General features: G+C 31.6%; 2 protein-coding genes across 12 annotated transcripts; one reads left to right on the top strand and one right to left on the bottom strand.

Moving 5' to 3' along the window:
* The first annotated feature begins 3,663 nt into the window (after positions 1-3,663).
* LOC140823116 (uncharacterized) lies at positions 3,664-8,470 on the top strand. Of its 9 annotated transcripts, none has more exons than XR_012116156.1 (10): positions 3,664-3,743; positions 4,198-4,320; positions 4,616-4,720; positions 4,847-4,936; positions 5,116-5,166; positions 5,280-5,373; positions 5,482-5,566; positions 7,300-7,524; positions 7,633-7,677; positions 7,757-8,470. XR_012116156.1 is itself a non-coding variant. In XM_073184276.1 (8 exons), exons 1-8 carry the CDS (start codon positions 3,699-3,701, stop codon positions 7,445-7,447), a joined length of 738 nt encoding a protein of 245 aa, XP_073040377.1. In that variant the 5' UTR covers positions 3,664-3,698; the 3' UTR covers positions 7,448-7,623. The 9 variants fall into 9 exon arrangements, 3 of the variants coding, with proteins under 3 accessions (XP_073040377.1, XP_073040376.1, XP_073040378.1); XR_012116154.1 differs by having other exon boundaries at positions 7,599-7,677; XR_012116157.1 differs by lacking the exon at positions 7,633-7,677.
* LOC140823117 (ubiquitin-like-conjugating enzyme ATG10) lies at positions 8,307-11,551 on the bottom strand. Of its 3 annotated transcripts, XM_073184280.1 has the most exons (7): positions 10,863-11,551; positions 10,733-10,783; positions 10,580-10,651; positions 9,633-9,732; positions 9,265-9,362; positions 8,966-9,044; positions 8,307-8,509 (listed from the first exon to the last, which is right to left on the bottom strand). In XM_073184280.1, exons 1-7 carry the CDS (start codon positions 11,007-11,009, stop codon positions 8,430-8,432), a joined length of 627 nt encoding a protein of 208 aa, XP_073040381.1. In that variant the 5' UTR covers positions 11,010-11,551; the 3' UTR covers positions 8,307-8,429. The 3 variants fall into 3 exon arrangements, with proteins under 3 accessions (XP_073040381.1, XP_073040380.1, XP_073040382.1); XM_073184279.1 differs by lacking the exon at positions 8,966-9,044 and having other exon boundaries at positions 10,863-11,533; XM_073184281.1 differs by lacking the exons at positions 8,966-9,044; positions 10,733-10,783 and having other exon boundaries at positions 10,863-11,550.
* Between the last annotated feature and the right edge of the window lie 13,805 nt (positions 11,552-25,356).

The following is a 25,356-nucleotide window of genomic DNA, read 5'->3' as shown; positions in this document are numbered from 1 at the left end:
CAAGCATTTATTCATCCTCCTTAAACACGATTCTTATCCTAACATAGATATGTGTAAATTTGTTTTTTTTTTCTATTTTTTTATTTAAAAAGACCTACTCTACTATGACAATAACAATTCAACTATATTACAATAGTAAGAATGGGCATAAAAATACAAATTAAAAATAACTCATAAGTATAATTTAATTTTCGATCAGTACTACACTTAATGATTATCATTATATTTTTACAAAATACATACATTTATTTTCAGAAATTAATCAAATTTCAACCGTTGGGTATTTCTACTCAAGATGAAAAACGTGATCCCATTCATTATTGTGCCTTAAGGCCATATCCAATTCATTGTATTAAGCTACACCATATTCAATGTTATATGTGTGCTACATAAAAATCATCTCCAACTACTCTGTAATACATTTTATAGTAAAATTAATATTTTTATTTTCTAAGTTTCAATGATAATTAAATCTTATAATTTATATTTTAAAATCTGAGTTAATTATTACAAATCTAAAAATCAATTTATTTTCATAATTTTTTATTTGTGTTTCGTAATTTTGTTGTCTGTTAGTTGTTATCGCGGTTAGTTACCGTTTCATAATATTTGTTGTTTGTCATTTGTAATATTTTTAACGAACTAGTAGTTTAACTTGGTTATTTGTTAAATTTATATTTTTTTAGTTAATTAATCTCAAATCAAAGTATTAAATTTTTATAATTAATATCTCAAAATTTTCAAGAAAAGTAATTTAATATTTATGTAAAATCATATAAAAATAAAAAAACAATTATAAAATTTATTATTTAATTAAAATTTAAAATAATAAAATTAAACAAAAATATTAATTTTTTTTTTTAAAATGTGGCCCTATTACATTGCTGCGCCACATGTGGAGTTACTCCACCCCAGCGTTAAATTTGGGGCTGGATTGGAACCATGAACATACCATCATGGTGCCATGATTGGAGATGGTCTAAGAATTAAACACGCACATTTCATAGTACGTTAACCTTTTCAAAAATATTCCCACCAAAAATAAATAATGCCACCATTCATAAGAAAGTAGAGAGAAATTACATAATATAATTTATAGATAAAGACAAAAATAATTTATTTCAAATGTATACATAAATCAGGTGTGATTAATCGTAATTGACGATAAACGTGACTGTATACATATCATGAAAACGAAACATAATATTTGAATAATTAGCAAAAAAAAAATTTGCAGAAAAATACAAACATTAGTCATAGTAAATTAACAATATTAGCTCTACCATAATTTTTCTTATCGAATTATATTTCTAAAAGATTATCCAATTTTTTGAAATATTTTATATATACATATAGGCAAAAACTTGTGTGAAACGGTCTCACGAGTCGTATTTTGTGAGACAGATCTTTTATTTGGATTATCCATGAAAAAATATTATTTTTTATGTTTAGAGTATTATTTTTTTTATTGTGAATATCGGTAGGATTGACTCGTCTCATAGATAAAGATTCGTGAGACCGTCTCACAAGAGACCTACTCATATATATATATATATATATATATATATATATATATATGAGGGAACAATGATCTCAAGTTATAATGTTTATATAAAAAGCACTCCTTATAAATAGTTTTACTATAATCACTCTATCTCCAAGTCTTAATTTTCTTACAAAATTAGATATATTTTGATGATACAACGTTATATAAATCAAACATAGCAGGTTATATCATGTAAAATTTCATTCGAATTAGAGTGAGTCTCATGTGACCGTGAGACAGGTCAACCTTACTCATATTCACAATAAAAAATAATACTCTTAGCATAAAAATAATATTTTTTCATTGATGACCCAAATAAGAGATCCGTCTCACAAATACGATCCGTGAGACCGTCTTACACAAGTTTTTGCCTTCGAATTAATATCCAGACCACGTCGCTCTACTTTCATGAAATTTTTCAATCGAAATCGAAATTGTTGATAGATTTTTCATAAGATCGAGCGTTATTATTGTTTTACCAAAAGTTATATTAGATAACAAAAATGCAATTCGAATATTTTAAAACATAAATATCACGATTCGATCGTTCTTTTAACAAGAACAATTATTATACCTGAATGTTTTTATAGCACTTGGGGAAAAAAAATAACATCTAAGTAACATTTAGTGTGTCTAAAATGTCTTGTACACCTACATCTAGTCATTTGGTTTGACCGCATATATTTGGCGGGAGTAGTTGGCTGTCGGCATACAATATTTGTCGGCATTGTAATATGATAATTAATGGATGATCGTGAGCGGCAACGCCCGGCCCCATCACTAGCTGGGACAACACGGGCTCCTTTTATCATATTACATGCTCACTTTTATAAACCAAAAAAAAAAAAAAAATCTACTAACAAAAATAGTTAAGATTAAGATTTAGACATGATTCATTCTCAAAAATTAATTAAAAAAGGGATGATTAGTCAAATTCATATATACAACTCCAAATAACTGAATACAGTTGGTGTGAGACGATTAACACACCATCAAGCCCATGAATGAACAACTGGAACCAGCTCATTTTGGACATTTAACAAGAATTAATGTTGAAATTATTTAACTTATAGAATAAATTTAATAATCAAAATTTAATAATCAGTTGAATTTTGTCGATCCAAACAGGAAGTCATGACCCATAAGCCGTCATGGCCTACTTATGCATATGCAAATGTTGGTCACACATGTTACGATGAACTGTACTTGTGACACAACATGAGTACCGACGTGCTATTGGAGTGGAAGTGTGTCATCTGCGCTGAACACAAAAAAGGAGGCAGCCCAGGTGCGCGCGTATGTATTTCATTTCATGAACGACATCTCCCGCCAGTCGCCCCCACAATTTCGTTACACATGCTGCCATTGTTGGAGACACTATCAATCTCCACCAAATATATTCAATTTTTTAAAAAAATATGATATGTATTTGATTTCATTTTTTTTAAAAGTAATTATTTTCAATATTATTGATGTTAAATAGCAAAGGATGTTACTAGAAGTAGCGATTTATTATTTCGACCTCAAGTAAAGAATGTTTGGATAAATTTATTTCGTTGATAGATACTGAGTTACTACGAACTTATCCCCGACGGCAGAATTCATAACTTGTTTGATTTGTTGCGCAGATCAAATGTGAATGTTATGTATAAGTAAATTCAAAATTCAGCATTAAAATGATTAAATATTTTTTTTAATGACGATGGAACCCACGGTATTTATATTTAATATATACTAGGGGTGTATTTGGTTGAGTGGATTAAATAAGGATAGATTAATAGTCAAATATTTATCGTTAAAATTTTAAGATGTTTTAATAATCATTTTGACCCGATTTAAGATCCAATTTTATTAATCAAATATTTATCCATAAAATTGGATCTTAAACGGATCAAAATGATTATTAAAACAACTTAAAATTTTAACGATAAATATTTAATTATTAATCTATCCTTATTTAATCAACTCAACCTAACACACCCTAAGTGAACTCCATGAATTGTGATAGATATTCCACGAAAGCAGAAAAAAGTAATGGGCCTATTATTGGATATGTGAGGCTGATTGCGAAAAGCCCAAAACGGAGGAGCCCGTTTTTCATTTCATCTGTCGTCCAACTTGCGTGGTTCAGCAAAATTGGCGAAGAACAAGAATGGATTCGAATAATCAGTCGGAAGACGAAGAAGAGAAGAGTGAGGTAATTAGGGTTTATGGATATTTGAGTGATATGATACCGAAATCCTATGGTCTGATTTTTATTTAAACTGTAAATATATTTAGAAGTTTTAAATGTTGGTTCTTCACGGGATGGGAGATGTACATTAACTTGCGAAAAGCTAGTTCTTGTATTTAGAGGTTTAGCATACTCTGCAGTATCTTTATTTTGTACGATTTGCGTGTGATCTAGATGCTAGGAATAAATTTTATCGCATCAAAGTTCATTGGTGAAGAAAATACTCATTATTGTTCAAAATACTGTACATCAGTTGCCTTTGGCAAGTGTTTGATTTGGAAACAAAGTTAAAATTGCCAAAAAAAGGTGTGAAAACTTGTATCTCAAGATTGTGGTGTCGGCATGGAACAATAGACTGGTTGTTAAATCTCAATTAAGAGATTGCTTAACCACCTTTGAGATTCTGCTCCCCTTTCAGGAACCGTTTACGGAGAACAAAGAAGTACTTTCAGATGAATCATTGCTTGACCATGACATGACCACGATATCTGAACATCATTTTGGTGAAACTGAAGATGGTTTCTCCATCCGCATCATTGAGGTAAGTAACCACATCAGAGGCACAGATTTTGACAGAAAGTGAAGCTGGGGATGTGTTTGGATTTTCAGGATCCAGGGCTTATTAGTTTCAATCTATAATAACCTATTGCACGTTTGAATTATTTTGATTTGCTAGGACATCAAATATTTAGGAACTAATTTGAGCTAGTCTTTTTACTTGATTCATTTGAGTACACTGCTACAAAACCTTTCCTGTATACAAATTCTTCATAAATGAAAACCTAAATGCGAAGTCGAATGTTTTGACTCCCTATATTTATCGACTTTCATATCAGAACATGAAAGAAGAATACGGATTGTATGTATGGCCCTGTAGTATTATTCTAGCTGAGTACATTTGGCAGCATAAGACACGATTTTCTGGGGCTAATGTTGTTGAGGTAAGTCGAATTGTCAGCTGCAGTCTCTCTCAAAACACATTTGGTTTAGAACTAATTCTGCTCAAGTTTAATTTATTTAGTTAACATGTTTCTTTAAATTTTTTAAAATTCTACTTTTCTCCTTAGCAGCTGGGTGCTGGAACTTCTCTGCCTGGATTGGTTGCTGTGAAAGTGGGTGCAGATGTAACACTTACGGATGACTCAAACAGATCGGAGGTATTATTTTGGTACACCGAGTCTTCTATTTTTGTTTGTTTGACATGTTGAAAATAACCCTGTAATTTGTAGTACTACATTAAAATGTTATCTCCGTACTCCTTTTTTATAGCCTCGTTCGTTAGTAAATAATTTTTTATTCTAAAATTTTGTTGTTGGTTTCTGTTGTTGATGTGCAGGTGTTGGATAATATGAGGAGGGTGTGTAAATTAAATGATATCAAGTGTAAAGTAAATTTCAATCTTTTTATCCTATTGTTGTGCTTTTCCAAGAGAGAGAAATTGATGAGTAATGTAGTCATAGATTGATGCATCTTTTGGTAATCATGGTTCCTTTGATGTAGGTAATGGGGCTAACATGGGGTGTATGGGATGCTCCTGTCTTCACTTTGCAGCCTAATATCATTCTTGGAGCTGATGTTCTCTATGATTCTACCAGTAAGTTTGATGGCTTCCTCTCTGGCTTGTATATATATAAATTATATTTACTTCTTTTTCCTTTGTAGTGAACTGAATATTGTTATTGTATTGCATATTGGCGCTAAGAATTCGATGATCTTTTCGCAACTGTCTCATTTTTACTCCACAAACATCTGGATTCTGTTTTCATCACAACCTATCACAACAGAAGGTAACTGCTTCAATGTTCATTTCTTTTTCTTAGCTAAGGAACATTGGCTGCTGTACTTAGGTATGTGTTGTGGCAGAGCTAGGATTTTGTGTGGGAAAGACAGAGCGGGCTACATGTGTTTATGTTATAATTGTTATAATATTATGAAATAAAACATATAACGTTTCTTGACAAAGTAAGTATGCAAACACATCACATAATCAAAAAGTAATTTTTTAACTTCAAAAACAAGATGAATATTTGAAATACATATCTCTTTTATAAATTGCAGATAAGTTTTGGTTGGCTTAATAAACAGAGAGCATACGGAATTGGTGGTTTTTATTAAAATAACCATATTTCTGTTTTTAAACGCTTAATATATTTTGGCAATTTTCGGATCACATTTATGTGAACTTTTAATATGAAAATTTGTTGAAAATAACAAATTTAAAATTTGCCAATGAATCCAAGAAATTTCGGTAGGAAGAGTGAAGAAATATAGTCATTTCAATGCTCTGGAGCTGATCATGTCGGCATCTCAATAAGATTGAGGGTTATTTTAATTTATACCTTAAACGCATTTAAGAATGAAAATAAATGGACAAGTCAAAAAGCAATTCCACTTGAAAAAGGGTCATTATTAGGTTTGAGAATAACGATTAAAATTAATGATCGTGCTTCGGAAGAGAACAATAACATTATTCTATGTAGGGTGGGATGTTTTAATATCAACTATGAGTGTTAAAGCGGACACTCAAACAGTAGTAAGAAGAAATATAACACATAAAGTGATAAAACTTGATATTTTCGTATTTTGATCCCATTTAGTGACATTGAGCTTATGGAGATGTTTTTTTTTTCTGGGAAAACCGAAAAAGGAGTTGAAGAGTTTGAGATTCTGAAGTTTGTTAAATAGGTCGGAATATCTTATTTTCTTTCTATGAAGATGCCTTGCTCTTGAGCTTTGACAAATGATTATTGTGCATGTATTGCACAATTAGATAAACTTAATATAATCCATATGCAAACCATATATTTTGTGTTGTAAGATGCACTCATTCTATTTCTTCACAAAGTTGACATTTTGTTGGACAAAAGGTACTAAGATAGTTTTTGCATGACCATCTTGGCCAGACCAATATCAAATGTTATTCGTTGCTTATCAATACAGTTGTTATGCACGAGTACAAGTTGTGTAATATTTAAAAATCGTGCTAAATGAAGTCCTGTGAAGCATTGTTGTCGAGAGGGTTATTATAACTCCTTCATGTAGCCTCGTAGGGCAGTAATTATTTTTTTGTCTCCTAGTTTGAAAACATTCATTGCTCTTATCATGTATGTGAACAAATATACTTGATATTAAACTGAATAATACATAAAGTTATGAATTGAGAACAAAAGGTCATTATTATGGTACTTTGATATTATAAGACGTGGATCAAGAAATACGTGTTATGATTTCTAATTTCCCCAAATTGAATAAGACGGAGTTACGAATTGAGATGTTTAACATGAAAACTAACCTTCTCCAAAAAAACCTTGAACTTCAACGTAAGGGTTGTCATGCTCTTGGACTTTTGTTTCTAACTTTCTATAAAGATTCTGCTTCAGAGCCTCGTTTATGAAGATAAAACTGAGGGAGAGGGAGATGTGTTCCTTCTTCCCACGGCCACATGAAATCCATGTGTATAGTCCTCTAAAATTTCCTTTTTAAATGGAAAATTGGTTGATCGGTTTATGACTTAGTGCAGCGGGCATCACTTAATTGAGTTGTTGATGGTGAAATGGGGTTTGAAGTGCACCAAGCTTGTTGACGGGTTTTCGTTCATGCCCTCCCACAAGGCATCGAGGTTGAGTGGAAACATTCAGTTGGTAGAGATTGTTTTGGATGCTTTCTAACCTCACTGAAGAAATGCCACCAGCAATCGGTGAAAGTTGAGCATTAACTGTGGTTCACTCCATAGTCCATACGCAAGGTAGGTTTGTTGTAATGAAGAGTTAGTGTAACAGATGTTTGCTAAAACTAATCTTATGTATGACATTTACAAAGCATCAAGAACGACACCCTTATGTCATTATTTCAGAGTAGTATTCATGACAGATTAAGCGGCTTCACGAGCTAAAGAAAGGTGGGATAAAGATCATCAAGTGTATGAAAATGGCTATTTTAAAAGTGTCGAATAAAACATTGGGACAACAACTTTGTAGGTAAGCTCAAGACACAGATTACATCAGCATAGTGTGCTGTGCTCAGTATCGCAGTTTAGTTTTCACGGAAGGGCAATTATGGCCTCACCGAAGATGAGCAAGACTCTTCAGTTCTTGGAGTCTTTGGCGTTTTCCTGTACAACTTGTGCCCTCTATGCTTGCTGCCGCAGCTGCTATCTTTATTTTTTTGTATTGCAAGTTCAAGCGATTAACTCTTGCGATGTTTGATTTTAATTTGGTATTTACATGTATATTTAAATACATTTTTTTTTCAATCAAGAAGGCTACTTTTGTCAGGGAAAAATGAATTTCGTGGCTTTTGTCGAATATATGTATATAACTGTCGCTTCGTAACATCACAAGCCTTGGAAATTCAAGATTTTCTTTTCAACCTATACTTTTGATGACCCTTCAAAGGTGCTTATATCGAATGAAATATATTTGATGCATAACAGTGACTGAATCACCCAATTTAGCAGATGTAAGATTTTGTATTTAATTAGCTGAGATATCTGAGTATGAAATGGAGCTTAGACCAACAGTTGCGACATATTTTATCAATACTTACACCATTTCAAAAGGAATTTTAAGCCCAAATACTTGTCCAACAACTGAAAACCAAGAGACCAGATATTTATCTATTGGTAAGCCACCTTGATCAATACAAGTTTTGTTACCTAAGAGTAGCCTCATCCATTCCATTGTCCCACAGGGGTGTAATGTATACCATGGCAGATGCAATATGGGATGCTCCTACAGTTCATGTACACAAAACACTCAGCTTATAAACCAATGATAGTTCTAAACAGAGTTTTGTTATCTGTTCAAATTAACCAAGTGAAAACAGAAAAGCATCGGCATATCCATGATTTTAGTTGGAGGGGCAAGTTCATATATTTTGGGAACCGAAACTGATATGTTGAAGGAAAATTACACACGAACAGAAGTGAATGCACGCATGGTCTGTTACAATCTCTTAGTATGAAGAGATGAAAGATGCTAGTCAAAAACCCTTTGAGGATGAGATACCTAAATCTATAGAGAAGTAAATCAATATAAAATTTAAATCACAAGATAAAAGACAGAATCATTTAAAGAGTAATCAATCCGAATAATATATTTCCAATTCAAATGATATGATTTTCGACCATCTAGCTGCTTCAAACTAGGATAAATATGATTATATGAAGCACAAACATCCATTCATACTTGCCAGGAAATGAACTCCTACAGTTGCGATATAAATTTCTTTCAGTAGTGACTGCATAAAGCTTTCAGCATTCACCAACTGGCGATGCAGTCATTTGACACAACACCAGTAAATACACAAGGCCTAACAACATTCCGAAATATCCAAAAGCTATAATGGAGCAAATCAATGTAAGATCCTGATATTATTAGGATAGTGTTGAGCAAATCAAAATAATTACAAATATTTTCAAAAGAATTAAGCTCAAGGCTTTCATGCGCGGTATAACTTGGGGAAAGCAAGGTAAGGCGAAGCTTACCTCCTGAGTAAGAAATGTCCACTTGGATTTTGTTAGCAACTGCACAGAGTCAGCTGGAATGTCCTTTTCAATGTCTTTTAATGCTAGAGGTTGTCCATCTGTAGACTTTCCAGAGTCAGTATACATTTCCCTACATCAGATGTATGTATTGAACATCATGGTTTTCGCATACAGTGGCTGTTATATAAATTATTTCAGGTAGTTAATAATATCTATAAAGCCAAATAGTTCAAATTTCTAGAACGAACTCTTATGTTTTCTCACGCCTAAAGTTTTAACTATCAAGAAGAAAAAATCGCAGCACAGCCTTTCAGATGATAAAGCGATTCACAGAGGATATTATACAAAGGAACAAAAAATCAACTAACCACTGCAGTAAGCACGAAAATAAAGCACGGGAACCCTGTAAGAAAGGCTGTAGACAATGTGGAAGTTGTAGTGATGAGTTCCGGAATCATGATTTCGAACCTAGCAGGACAAGAAGATAAAAAAGGGTGGTGAGTTGAAAAATGAAGCCACTCAATGAATAAGATAAGTCTGATGGTCAAGAAAGAGAAAAATGAAAATATAACCAATCAGTTATAAGCTAGAGATATTTCTAATTTACATAAAATTTGGGATAAGTGAAGATCTCTAATGTTGACACAGTAAAGAGTTAAATAGAAACATGATAAAGGATGGAATAATGTATTAATATTAAAAGAATGTTTTTAATCTATCTAAGAGTAAAACCGAGTTAAATACCCTGAAAGACCAAGATACCTCAAGAATTCCAGAATGAATTTTATTGCTACTGGGGATCTCCAAAATAAGCAATAATCAATTAAAACTCCCTTAAAAATGCTAGTTATCAAGCCTCTAATTACAAATGAATCAAGCTTTCTTGCGAGCTTTTTGAACCAACTCAAAGATTAGTCGATTTCTATTTGAGACCATAAATTAGAGATCTCAAATATAGTCAAATTACTTTGTCTGACAATTTGCGAGCTGCTCGCAAATCTAACAAACATATTAATATTTTCAAAATGCATAGCTAACCAGGTCAAGTTGCATTTCGAACTTTTGCTCAATAAAGCTTGATGTTACAGTTGGATCCAAACAAATCAAGTTTGGTTTCAAACTCTAAGCTGAGCCAAAGTTAAGCTAAATCTAGCTCAATTTAGCACGCAGACGTGCCTCTAGATGGCTAAAAACTTCCAAGCTAAAGCTTGAATTACAACAACTAGAGGATAAAGTTCGATGGGTACATATTGACGAATCTATATAATGTTCAAAAGCAGAAGAACAGCGGCATAGAAAGGAATTATATGCATACTAATTTAGCCGTGTCAATAAAGTCATCTTCCTCAGCAGAACTACACTCTACCTCCTCCATCACATCATCTTCCTACAAAAAGAGACAAAGATTGAACTTTTTTGCAACCCTTCTCCAATATGGCATAAAATATTAACAAATAAAAAAACCCACCACAAAAAACCTGGGAAGAATCACATTTTCCAAAGATAAATATCCTTCCATCTACGAAAATACAAGAAAATAACAAATTCAGGAAAAATAAACCTCGAAAATGATGTATTTCAGGATACAGATGATTTACATTTTGATAATGAACATAAGATCGTTTTGGAGAAGGAACCCATGACCATCGTGGAAGAGAAGAGTTGAATGTTTTCCATAACTCAGAGAAAGCACAAGCAGCAACGCTGAACTCTGTAGCAGAAAGGGTTCCATCCCCAGATTCCATATTTATCAAATTCTACTCTATGAGAAAATAGTTGGGAGCAAGCGATTTCTCCCAATTTCATCGACAGCAAACTTTAAAGAAATAACTAAACCTTGATTTCAAACAGTCCCCAATCACATAAAAAGTCCTAACTACCCCTAAATTGCATATGGTGCTTCTTGATTTAGCTACTTCCCTTAAAATCGTCGACCAAATCCTTGGGTCTCTTCTCAAAATTTCCCTCTTAAATTGGTTGAAATTTCGTCATTCTTGCTAGTGAATCAAACACCTAAAGTTACTTCTTGTTTCTCTGGATTTTTTTTCCCTATATCATATTATAATTCACCAACATTTGCCATATATTTCACAGCTCCATTATAATTTATCTTCAATTTCTGTTCACGGTAAGTGTGTTTCGGTTTTTCATCACTGCCATAGATTTGGTTACTGTGATACGGGTTCAAGAATGGTGGTTCACTTCTTTGTTCATGCTTGTTATGATGATGGTGCTTAGACTCTCAATAAGAAGTACAAAAAGCTTCATAGCTTTGATGTGCTTAGACTTTCAATAAGCACAAAAAGGTTCAAGCTTTGTGTTAGGATTATTTTGTTCGACATATAGCAATAAATAGTGAAAGTATCAGAAAAAGAGTAGAACTGGTAAATTTGTGTTTTGTCAGAATTAAATGTTGTTCCAGATGATCTCGGACAACATCTACATGCAGCGGAAACTTTTTATAACACAAATTGACAAAAAAAATAGATGGACGAGATTAAATATACACAAGTATATTAAATATGCACAAGTATAAATACTTGTGCACAAGTATAAATACTTGTGCGGTGCCTTATGGCAAAAATTAATCACTAGAAAACCAAAACGTTTACACAAAAACCTATCACTAGTGATTGTACCAAAATCAATTTCTTCAACAAGTTGAGAAAACAAATGCTTTCTAAAAACAAACAACCAGAATAAAACTAAAACAAGAAAACAAAAACGTGTTGCCAAACAGTAGATCCAAGAGAAGCAATCTTCGGCCAACTTCTTCCCAGATGTTGTCTGGAGATGTTCCCAACATTCACGGCAACACCCGGTCACAACTCTTCAAACACAGCACGTCTCTTGAATAATGTTTTCTCTGAAATTCTGAACGTGCAAAAGTGCATAAGTTATGCATTCATGAAAACCTCCAAGCGAAGAGTGAAAACCATATAAATCGAAAAAGCTCTCTCTTAAAAGTATGCGTGAATCCTCAATCAAAGAGCTCTCTCCAAAGTGCGTGTATGAATAATCGAGAAGGTTTGTGCACAAGAGAGAGAGAGAAGAGAGAGTGAGAGAGAGAGCTTCAACAACGTCTTTTATCTCTTATTTATAGATGTAGACTTTTATTCTTCAAGGAAACCTATTTCACAAGGAAAGTGAGAGTCTAATTAGAAATAAACTCTTTTCAAACATTGATATCATATCTCATTAAATCATTATCATAAATATAATATCTAGAAGATATTTATCACAAAGATAATGTCTAGAAAAGTAAAACAAAATATTCCACATGATATTATATCACAATAAAATCTTAACATAATTATCTAGAAAGGCAAAACCACAATTAAATATTATACTCAATCAAATCAACAAAGAAAAGATAATATTAGGGAAATAAATTTAATATGGAAATTATATTTTCCTTCAATGTCCTCCTTTTTGCCTTTCTGGACAAAATCAAATCAAACTCAAATTCTCAATTAAGCTTCAGTTAACTCCCCCTTAATATGAGAATTTTTCTCCCCCTCAATAAAATCAAGTTGGTACGGGTGTTGTTCGTTGTGTTGGCAACACCTGAGACAACACCTGCAAAAATCATTAACAGTTCATTTCATTAGAACAGAAATACATCAGGGAAGCAGAACCTTAACAAAGCAGAACATTAAAAACGAAATCAAGCAAATGTATCATTTGATCCTTTCAATTCATTTGAGCCTTTCAAATCATAGTCCCTTGAGTTTGAGTCGCATCTTCTCCCCCCTTTTGTCCAGAATGGACATTTATCTCAATAGCCAGACGATAGTCAAAAACTAAGTTCTTATAAGAGACGAGATCAGCTTTAGCCCGTAATCACTATCCAAAATTACTGAATAATTGCGTCAAGAATCATTTCAAAAAAAATCCAGAATTGAAGCACACATCGAATAACACCACTAAACCATCAAAAATCACAAATATTGGATTTCTAGCAAAATCCGGATTTTCATCGAATTTTCTCAATTGAAATACGCATACCCTCTTGACCAACAATATTCACAATGTTATGTTTATGCATGACCTATTTATGCCTAATAACAGAATGTAACAGAAATAGAAACATGAAAACAAATATGAGATATGTTCACAAATGAAATGTTGTCACAAATGTTGGCAACATCTTCTGACAACACGTCCAATTTCAAAATATATTTCGATTTTTCTGCACACTTAGAGACTTATCAACTTTCTGATCATAGAAGTGTTAGCTCCCACACTAGAGAAACGGTCTTCTTTAGGACTCCTCTAGGTAGCTTTTTCCATTTTCTTCTATTTTTGCCTTCTGTATTAAATTTAGAAGAGGTAGCTCCCACACTAAAAGCACAGTCTTCATTGGACTCTTTTAGGTAGCTTTTTCCCATCTTTTCTTCTGATACAGAGCATATGCATAATTGATTTTTTTTTTTTTTACTTAATATTTTCAAATCACCTTTCGTATAGGTCAATGTCATGGAGTACATGATCATCCTTCAACTACTTTGTGATTTAATCAAATTGTTAAGCATATCCAAGTGTGTTAAGATTAAATAGAACAAGAAATTGTAAGTGCACCAGAAGATTATGCAACATTGTGATAACACTTCATATAACAGTATGCATGCAGATGCAATATGTCTAAGTCCTAGAAATGCACATGCATGTTAGGTGTTGTCCGAGATGTTTTAACATCTGAGACAACATCTATGAATGATCAGACAGAACACATGCTGAGAGATTTCCTAAGGTTGGAGAATCTCTCAAATTCTAATCCATTTGTGAATATGTCAATCAATTGGTTATTTATATCAACAAATTCCATCCGAATCAATCCTTTTTCTACTAAATCTCGAATGAAGTGATGTCTAATGTCAATGTGTTTAGTTCGAGAATGTTGTACTGGATTTTTTGAAATGTTAAATGAACTAGAATTATCACAGTACACAACTAAGGTCTCCTTAATAAAACTCATACAAGAAAATCGTGAAAAATCATCAATATAGACTTGACAAATAAGAATCTCACCTTTAGATTTCTGAATAAAAAGAGTTTTGTCTACATCACCTCGTTTGAAACCAATTTCCAGTAGATATTCACTTAATCTGTGAGTATAATGAGCTCATGCAAATAAGTCCAGCCATCTTTCGGTAATCCTCTTTTTCTTTCTTTCGAGTTTGGACACCTTCATGCATACTTCCAATTATTTGAGATGATGGATGATTTTTCTGAATATTACTTGGAATATTCTGTCCATCATCTTTATTCGTTTCATGCTCAGCTTCAGTGACTTCAGTGTCAAGTGTGTGTCAGATGTTGCAACATCTGCATTTTCCAGTGATATTGGAATTTCCAGAAACTCATCCACATCATCTTCAGCTGTTTTCTTCTTCAAATCTGCACAGTCATCAAAAACAACATTAATGGATTCCATAATAGTCCTAGTTCGTAAATTAAACATGCGGTAAGCTCGACTATTAGTTGCATATCCCAAAAACAAACATTTATCACTCTTTGAATCAAATTTTGCAAGTTTATCCCTGTCATTCAAAACATAGCACACACAACCAAAAACATGAAAATATTTAAGGTTAGGCTTCTTTCCCATAATTATCTCATACGATGTCATAGTCGAACCACTTCTCAAATACGCCCTATTTGAAATATGACATGCGGTGATAAGGGCTTCTGCCCAAAAACGCTTTGAAATGCACTTTGAAGTCAACATCACCCTTGCCATTTCTTGAAGTGTTCTATTCTTACGTTCGGCTATCCCATTTTGGTGTGGTTTCTTTGGAGCAGAAAATTCATGTGAAATACCTTTCTTGTCACAAAAAAATGAGAATGAGGAGTTTTCAAATTCCTTACCATGGTCAGTCCTTATCCTTATCACCTTCAAATTATGAAAGTTTGTAATCCTTGTGACCAATTTTATAAATACATTGAAAGTGTCTGATTTCTCCCTAATGAAACTTATCCATGAAAACTGTGAGAAATCATCAACACAAACAAATGAATACTTCTTACCTCCAAAACTTTCCACTTCCACAGGACCCATAAGATTCATGTGTATCAATTCGAGGCGACGTGTTGTCCAAAAGTGGGGCAACATGTGATGTGACACGCGAGTTTGCTTACCTTTTTGACAGTCTCCACAAACATATGGTGTACTAGATGATAGGTTAGGCATACCTCGTATATCATCGTACTTACTCAAATTATTCATGGTTTTGAAACTAGCATGTCCAAGTTTTTGATGCCATAGGTCGAGTTCACTAACTTCTGCATGTTTGCATGAAAGCTCTTCACCTATTTGGTAGAAATTGTCCGAAGACCTTGTACCTGTCATAATGCACAAGTTAGTTTCATCAAAAACTTCACAAGTATGTTTATCAAACTTGACATGCAAATTATCATCACACAATTGGCTTATGCTTATCAAATTTGAATTTAATCCTTCGACATGTAGCACATTGTGGAGCTTTGGCAGTCCTTCAACATTCAAAGTACCATTTCCAACAATTTTTCCTTTAGCTCCCCCTCCATATGTTACTCTACCACATTTTTGTTCAACATAATCAATGACATGTTCTCTTGAACCTGTCATGTGGCGTGAGCTTCCACTATCAAAGTACCAATGACCTGCAGTGTTAGTTTTCAATGAAGTATAGACAACATTACAGTGAGTTTTTACCTTTGGTACCCAAATTTGTCTTACTGTAGGTCGATGGTGGGAGGTGTTGCGGAAAGTGTTGGACAACATTCGGGGCAACATCTGGCTCGACTTTTGATTCATGCGATCATCCCTGAGTTTAAAACAGTAGGGCCTGATATGACCAGGCTTAAAGCAGTAATGACATATATACCTGCGTTTTCGTTTCTTAGAAATTGGTGCAGCAGGTTGTCTTTTTGATGAAAAGCTTTTGATTGGTGACTTGGACTGTGGTTGTGGAGATGTATCATCCTTTCCCTTCACAAAGATAGTCGACTTGAAAGATTCACCAATCTCAAACACACTGTCTTTGAAGCCTAAGCTTTTCTTGTCATCTCTTCCCATCAAAAGTATGGATTCAAGCTTGGATGTGCTTGAATTGAATTTGGACAAAGTTTCTGTTGCCTTTTGAAGCTCTTCTTTGGTCTTACCAAGTTCCAAATCCTTTTTACTCAAAGTACTTCAAGTTTGGCAACTACGGCTTTTAGTTCAACATTCTCCTTCATGAGACTTGAGTTCAACTTGTTTCTCTTGGTCCAATCTTCAAACAGCTCTTCATAAAGCTTTTGCACACTCTCAAGAGTGAGTTCTTCATAATCAGTCTCTGATCCATCATCCCCACTTAAATTTCCAGAAGTTGTGGAGTTCAAACATACTGAATTTTTGCAGATGTTGCGGCCAGGTGTGGCAACACCTAGGGCAACACCTAAAAGGATTCACTTGAAACCAGCGTTTTTCTTCATTCCTTGGTCGAAACTGTTGTTGGACAGGAGGTTTAGGAGCTGGTGGTCGAAGTGCTCCATTTGCAAGTGATGTGTCCATTAAATATTTCTGTCAAAACAAAATAAAAACCAGAATCAGCACTTAGTATATTAAGAGTTGGCTCTGATACCACTTGTTAGGATTATTTTGTTCGACAGATAGAAATAAATAGTGAAAGTATCAGAAAAAGAGTAGAACTGGTAAATTTGTGTTTTGTCAGAATTAAATGTTGTTCCAGATGTTACAACATCTCGGACAACATCTACATGCAGCGGAAACTTTTTATAACACAAATTGACAAAAAAATAGATGGACGAGATTAAATATGCACAAGTATAAATACTTGTGCGGTGCCTTATAGCAAAAATTAATCACTAGAAAACCAAAACGTTTACACAAAAACCTATCACTAGTGATTGTACCAAAATCAATTTCCTCAACAAGTTGAGAAAACAAATGCTTTCTAAAAACAAACAACCAGAATAAAACTAAAACAAGAAAGAAAAAACGTGTTGCCAAACAGTAGATCCAAGAGAAGCAATCTTCGGCCAACTTCTTCCCAGATGTTGTCTGGAGATGTTCCCAACATTCACGGCAACACCCGGTCACAACTCTTCAAACACAGCACGTCTCTTGAATAATGTTTTCTCTGAAATTCTGAACGTGCAAAAGTGCATAAGTTATGCATTCATGAAAACCTCCAAGCGAAGAGTGAAAACCATATAAATCGAAAAAGCTCTCTCTTAAAAGTATGCATGAATCCTCAATCCAAGAGATCTCTCCAAAGTGCGTGTATGGATAATCGTGAAGGCTTGTGCACAAGAGAGAGAGAAGAGAGAGTGAGAGAGAGAGCTTCAACAACGTCTTTTATCTCTTATTTATAGATGTAGACTTTTATTCTTGAAGGAAACCTATTTCACAAGGAAAGTGAGAGTCTAATTAGAAATAAACTATTTTCAAACATTGATATCATATCTCATTAAATCATTATCATAAATATAATATCTAGAAGATATTTATCACAAAGATAATGTCTAGAAAAGTAAAACAAAATAATCCACATGATATTATATTACAATAAAATCTTAACATAGTTATCTAGAAAGGCAAAACCACAATTAAATATTATACTCAATCAAATCAACAAAGAAAAGATAATATTAGGGAAATAAATTTAATATGGAAATTATATTTCCCTTCACTTTGGTTTCTCAAAATCCAATGCATTAAATTGCTTATCAAGTCACTCATTCTCTTGAAATCATCATAAGCACGATTAAAGCGTGTAATCGAGTTTTTCTTGAACCCTCTTAAGCTTGATAATTTCGTGATTTTTGGTTTGCCATATTGTTTGACGAGTAGCATGAGAAAGATGATATTACCTTGACATAGAGTTTTGCTAGTGGCAAAATCGTAGAGCCTCGTATAAAAAGGTTAGCGGGTGTGAAAGTATATTAGTCTTTCAGATAAGAAGTTTATGGATAAACATATTTTGAGGTTTGAGGATGATGCTAAATAATTGATATCATCATATGAATTACCCGCTTTTCTGAAACTTGCAAAGAACAGATATTACTTGCACAATTTATTCGTCTTTGATCGAAGAGTATCTGTTTTTGGTTTTTTAATCCAAACATTCTTATTCAAGCAAACTTGTTCAAGGATTTCCACAATTTTTGTACCTACTAAATCTCTAATGATATGTCTGATGATGAGTTATAGCACCCAAAGGGGCATTTGAAGGCGAAATTAATTTGTATATGGCATGTGTCAAAACCATCCGAGCAAGTCATTTTCAACCACTCGAGGTATGAAGTGATGAATGAATGAATAAGTAGGAATACTTTCATGAAATTTAAATTTAGTTTTGTTAAGAACTATGGAGATGGAAATTCATTCTGTTTGGTTCTTTAATTTTATCATGCATAAATGCCAGTAATTACGATCAATTCATTGTATCTTTGCTACTCTGAACTGTACTATTGCATATATAATTTTTTTTATATCTTCTTGTGATACTATAATTTATTACTTAATTAGAAACTACATTAAAATATAATTACAAAATTGCACTAAAATCATAAAATAACACGCATAATAAAATTAAAAGGATAAAATATTTAAAGTTAGTATAAAGATTGATTATTTGAGAAAATTAATATAGGAGTTACATTTTATTCTTGAAGTGATATAAATTATTACAATCAATGTATATTGTAGTGATAATTCATTAGCATTTGTTAGACTATTAATTATATATTATGTGGAATAATTAGGCTACTAATTAATTATATATTAGGTGGAATAAATAAAAAAATTTGTTATTTCATTTTTACACTTACAACAATTAAATATTTACAAATATATCTTGACTGAATCTTTGGATTTGTATTGATGAGGAAGTCATTTTTATTTTTTAAAAATTGAAAAACATGGCCAATTATCTACACTTTTATATGTATATAGATATATAGATAAAAAAAATAATTTTATTATCAAATATATATTCATTTTTAATGCATAGATTTCTCAAAAATTGTGCAGAAAATTTCCATACAATTAATCTAACAATACACAATTTAAGGAGATAGTAGAAAATTCACAAAGAAAAATTTTGTTATTCTTTTTAAACTTTTATAAATATAACAGTTAAATATATATTCTTTTAATATTTTTAATGTTTTTTTTAAATTTAAAAATCTATTCTTTTAATATTTTTTCTAAGAATTATGTATCAAGAAAATGTTATTTAATGATGAGACATTTATGTCCTATTATTTTTATCTTTATATTACAATAATAATACGTTTTATTTTGTTCAAGTTTGCACGAAAGGTATTTTTGTCAATGCACAATCGGAAAACAATGTCAATTATACACACTTTTATAAGTACTAGCAAGAAGCACGTGCGATGTACGTAAATATTAATTATTTAATAAAAATTAATATATGATTTTTTAAATATCTAATTTGGAAAGGCGGCATCAGCATCACAACAGTCTCACGGCCAGTGGCGGAGCCAAGAATTCGATCCTACTCAGGCTAGAATTTTTAACTCTAAAATCCATTAATATTTTAAATTGATCTACCCGGACTAACATCATATTTATCCAAAATTATAAAAAAAATTACATACAAGACCACCCGGGCTTTAAGGAAGCTCTCCCTCCGCCCCCGCTCACGGCTGCGAGCTTCCACAGGTGTTCGAGGTAGAGTTGGACAGTCATCGTCTCCACCAGCAAATCATGTGGTCAAGTCTAACTAACTCTTCTCAGGAATCTTTTAAGAAGAAGTGATTTTGTTGGATATGATATTCTATCAAGAAAGATGTGATTTTGTTTATGGATCAAGTTTAAAATTTTCGGCGCTGTCTTTGATGGTACTGTTGGAAGCAATGAGTTAGTGTTTCTGATGGTATTGTTGGGGATTCAAACTGATTGTGAACATTAGCTTTTGTTGAAAATCTCCTGTCTTCATCATTTTTTTCCAAGGCGTCTTCTTATCTTTAACCATCTCCCGAGGTAATGGGCTTCCCGGTCTCACAAAATGACACTGAATCTGCTCTTCTGTACTCTATAGGGTATGTTTGGTGTGTGTGATAAGTAAATGATAGATTATTAAACTTATGTTTGTCTCATTTTTTATGGGTACAATTAATCAAGAAGTTCATGATAAAAAAAAACATACTTGCTTGAAAAGATATCACATTGTTTTGGAGGGATTGACAATCCAATCGTATATCCTTACATTGAGTTTTGACATCAATCCAATTAATTATCCTATCCTACACACCAAACATAGCCATATAGGTATAGTTTGATAAATGAGATAAGGGAGAGATTGATAAATAATCCTCCTTATCCTATGTTTGGTACATTTTTAAAAAGCTCATGATAATATCACGGGCCCTTGATAAATAATTTTTTTGAATGATAAAATATCCCTTCTATTAGGTGTGATAGTTTCCTCAATTTATAAATGATTTTTATAAATCTATGCTAGTAGGTAGAAATTAAAATCAAATAAATATTTTTATTTATTTTTATATATTATATAAAATGATAATTATATAAATAGTAATTATAAATATCAATAAAATTATTAGTATCATCCGATTAACCTTAAAAATTGATATTTGACTTGACTTACAAAATCAAATGCTCAATTATCATATTATATAATATATAAAATTAGGTAAAAATAAATAAATCATGCAAGCACTATCAACGCATGAACAAATAAAAAATATGAAGTCAAGCAACAACTTTGAAATTATAAAATTTATTATGATAAGGTTAATTTTGTCATTACAATCTAATATATAAATTTAATCACTCTTATTTCATTTATGCAATCTTATGTGCGACTTTAAACACCTAAAATAGAAGATAATCCCCTTTGGACCAAATGAGAGCAGATTGAGAACTTACTTGAAATATGAGTCATTTCCCTTATTTACACTTTTTTTTAGATTCAGTCCCCCTTTATATTGAATGTTAAAATACACTAAATGCAAAAATGCTAAATAGTTCGAAGCTAAAAGAATGTTTGAGGTGTTACGACAGTGAAGTGTTGTTTACTAGAACTCTAGAAGAATGCCTTTAATTTGATATATTTAGACATTTTCTTGACTTTACTTTTTTCATATTCCTTTCTCATTTCTGATTGGGTTTGGCTCAATTTCATCTTCTTAATTTCATTTTAATACTAAAAGATGCTATATTTCCACTCTTTTCGACCCACAATTATGTGAATGGTTGGTGGCCGTCAAATGAGGGAGGCAAAGAGCACATTCATTTAGTATAAAAAAGGTTGGCAGCAACTTTGACAAATTTGGCCCCAAATTTGGCAGAAGGAATCGTGCATGATTTTTGCATTCAGACATATTCTTCCATCATTTCTATCATCCATCCCATTTTGCATTTCTCAATTCTCTTCTCTCATCTCACTTTTATTTGAGTGTTTAGTTGTATAATATTTGTGAGATATTTATTTTCATGTATTAAAAGAATGAGTATTGTATTTAGAAATACGCTGAGAGTTTGTAACGATCAAAAAAATATTATAGAAGAATTATTTTCATTTTACTCGTAGTTTTTACCCAAATAATTTTAAGGGTATTTCTCGTAAATATTAATATCAATTTTATCCTTTATTTTCAAATTTCCATCTCAAGATTACACACTTGAGACCAACAAGTGGTATCAGAGCTTGATTTAAAATTTTTAAAATCCCGAGCATGATATGTGGTTTCAGTCTAGTCTGATCTTTCATATCAAATTATTTTTTTTGAATTTATTTTATTAAGGCAGGATTATTTTTTCTAGACTACTAAATTATTGTAGATATAATGGCGGAAAGATACAACATATTAAAGTTCAATGAGGACAATTTTGTGTTACGAAAAATAAAGTTACAAATAATTTTAAGAAATGAGAATTGTTTTGCGACTGTTGATGATAAATAGAGGGAATTATGGACGATGAAAGTTAAATGAGATGAATGATACTATTGTTTCTAATTTAGATTTTTTTAAAAAATATTATAAATTAAAAAAAAGCATTTTAAAAGTGTTGCAGATTGAAAAGGTTTGTAAAAATAATATAATCAGTACAATGCTACTCCATATTCTTAATTAAAAAAAACAAAACAAAATCACTGGAATCTGCCACGGATTCTAAATCCGTGGCATGACCTTTACCCTTCTATTTAATTGACCCCGATTCTTTCAGAGTTTTTCACAGTCTTTCAAACACACGCATACACCGAGCCTTTCGAACGTTTCGGCATTTCTTCTGATTCATTTGTCCAATTTTTTTTTTCTTTTCGCTCTGTTTTTTCCGCCACATTTCGTGTTAGTTGAATTCCTTTTCGGTCGGATGTTGTGTTTGTAACTTATTTGTCATCGATAATTATCAGGTATTAATTTATTTTATATTATTGAATTAATGTTGTTTTATAATTTATTTTTTATAAAATGTTTAATATTTACAGGTTATTCGATTTTATCATTTATTTCATACGAGGAATCTCAAGAGATAACATTTTTATTTTTTTTCATTATATTTTTTATTGTTCGTTGAAATAATTGAACTAAATTTGTTTGAATGAATGTTATTATTGAAACAATTAATATTATGAAATTTAGAATTCATTTTTTTAATGTGAAAATATGGAGTAATTGTTGCAACCGTAACATATGAAATTTAACTATTGAAAAACAAAACTATATTATCGTGAATATACTTAGCACATAAAAATTTCAATATAATCAAAGTGTCAATGACTATATCACTTTATATGCAAAAAGTATTATAAAACAATACGATTTTTTAAATTCAAAATTTTATAAAAAAAAAAAACATAAAGTGTCTAATTTTAATTTATTCTCTAGTTTTTATACAAAAATTAAAAACTTTTAAATCTTGTATTATTGCTTATTAAGGATTCTACTAAACATTTTAATTAAATTAAATTAAATATAATAAATGTGTGTAACTTTAACGGCTTTTTTTAAAAAAATATTCTAAATTAATAAAATATAACAAGTGTGAGAATTTTGCAAAAAATTTAACGGCTTGTTATATCTTATATTTTTAATATTATTATATTATAAAATTAATAACATTATTTATATTATAAAATTACTAATATATTTTTATTTTTAATATTATTATATTATAAAATTAATAACATTATTTATATTATAAAATTACTAATTAATAACATTATTTATATTATAAAATTACTAATATATTTTTATTTTTAATATTATTATATTATAAAATTAATAACATTATTCGATACTTGGTTGAATGTTGCACCAATTATTACAAAAAGTTTTTCTGAACATTGGATTGATGGAAAGACTTTATGTCTATTCTTCATGGAATTCGGTATTCCATGGATCTGGAAATGGCAGCCAGAATTTGGTTATACAGATGAAGGTATCCCTTGTCTATGGAGAACTAGCTCTACAAAATTTTGGGATAAAATGTTACGAGAAGATCCAGTATCTGGAAAACTTCATGGTCATGACACCTTACTTCAAATGGAAGAAAAAATTTCTTCATATCAGAAAGATTTGTTGAATCAACAACAAAAAGAGAAAGATGCAATGAGTCCATTTAAAATTTTGACTCAAAAATATTCAGAGATCTATTCTAAAGAGAAGATGGTAGAAATATACATTGATGAAATGAAAAAAGATCTTTATAAGAATATGGGATGCTCCGATTCAAAATCAGACAAATCATTGGCTTCAAATTCCAGTAATAATCAATTCATACATCTAATGAAGATGCATGATGCACAGGATCCAATTGAGGATATTCCTCAATTATCTCAAATTGAGGATATATTTGAAAGTTTGAAGAAATCTCTCAAAGATAATACCAAAGATGATTAGAATCGTTGAAAGTGGAATCTCACTATTCAAGAGTTGGTGGAATAACACATCATCATGGCATATCATGACAAAAAGTGGGTGGCATATCACTATTTACTTTTTGAATTTTGTAACCATGTTACTTTTGCTTTAATAAAGCATTTACTATTTTTATTTTGAGATGGAATCCGGGGTTTGATGTCCGGCTCTTCTATCTATATATAGGCTATTTCTGTGTTCTTAGTAGGACACGGTCGAGTTTGCTCCCTCTCTACTCTCTCTTGTATACAACCCTTCTGAAGTTAATAAAAGCTTGAAGTTTCTGATTACAACCTTGTAAGTTTATTGTTTTTATTTTTGTTTTTTAAATATTTCAGTGATTAGCCTGAATGACAGGCTAAAGAATTCGTGCTAAATTATTTTCCTTACTATGACATGATCTATATTTATTTGTAACTTGGAATCAGATTGATATAATAAAAGATTTATTTAAATTTCTGGAATTTAATGTAATATAAGAGTCTTTGGTTAGAACATAAGGTAAGAAGATGAACCAGGAAATGATTAACACAAGGTTCGAGTTTATCCGAGAAAAGTAAATTCATGTTGTAGCCCTTCAGCCTGCTTAGCCGAGAAATGGCGTTTAAGGCGTTTATGGGTGATTTTTTATGAATTTGTGATTCTTTGGGCCCTCGATAAATCCTCTGTTGTTTAATTTCTCTGGTATATCTTTCGTAAATCCTTTTATGTTTCGTAAAATTCCAAATAAGAATCTTATATTCATTATTATTCTGGAGTTTAAATTTCTCCTTTTCTTAGCTCAATTTGAGTTGAAAATGGTATATAGGCTGGAAACCAATAACTTCCATGTGTGCGAAAGCCACTAAGGAAAAGTTTGGTAAAACAATGCCACGTATCATATTCCTCTTTGAATCCAAGCCTCAGATGGTATCAGAGCCATGGAAATAGTCTGGTTAATAATTTAGCACTTTTTATTCAAATGAATATTTTCAGTATGAAAGAAACTGTTCATAACAGTTTAAATGAAGAATATGATTTACCTGAAAATTTAGACTTATTGAATAAATGGACTATTCCTAAGATAGATTCTAAAATGATCTATAAGTTAGGAACTTTTGAAAGAATTGGTTTTAAACAAGTAGTTAAAACTACAGAATCATCTGTACCTCTTCATAATAATGAAATGGTGATAAGATTGTTAAACAA

This window comes from Primulina eburnea, chromosome 2 (genome assembly GCF_022965805.1).
Source record: "Primulina eburnea isolate SZY01 chromosome 2, ASM2296580v1, whole genome shotgun sequence".
NCBI classification, from domain to species: domain Eukaryota; kingdom Viridiplantae; phylum Streptophyta; class Magnoliopsida; order Lamiales; family Gesneriaceae; genus Primulina; species Primulina eburnea.
Note: the sequence above shows the minus strand (reverse complement) of the source record. Positions and strands in the feature narration are given on the sequence as shown.

Coding starts and splice junctions, on each gene's coding strand:
- LOC140823116 (XM_073184275.1), top strand. CDS start 3,699: ATGGATTCGAATAATCAGTCGGAAGACGAAGAAGAGAAGAGTGAG. Junction 4,321..4,615: donor TCTCCATCCGCATCATTGAG/GTAAGTAACCAC, acceptor CTTTCATATCAG/AACATGAAAGAAGAATACGG. Junction 5,567..7,299: donor ACAACCTATCACAACAGAAG/GTAACTGCTTCA, acceptor GACTTAGTGCAG/CGGGCATCACTTAATTGAGT.
- LOC140823117 (XM_073184279.1), bottom strand. CDS start 11,009: ATGGAATCTGGGGATGGAACCCTTTCTGCTACAGAGTTCAGCGTTGCT. Junction 10,652..10,732: donor TTCTTCCCAGGTTTTTTGTG/GTGGGTTTTTTT, acceptor CTCTTTTTGTAG/GAAGATGATGTGATGGAGGA. Junction 9,733..10,579: donor TTATTGACACGGCTAAATTA/GTATGCATATAA, acceptor TTGTCCTGCTAG/GTTCGAAATCATGATTCCGG.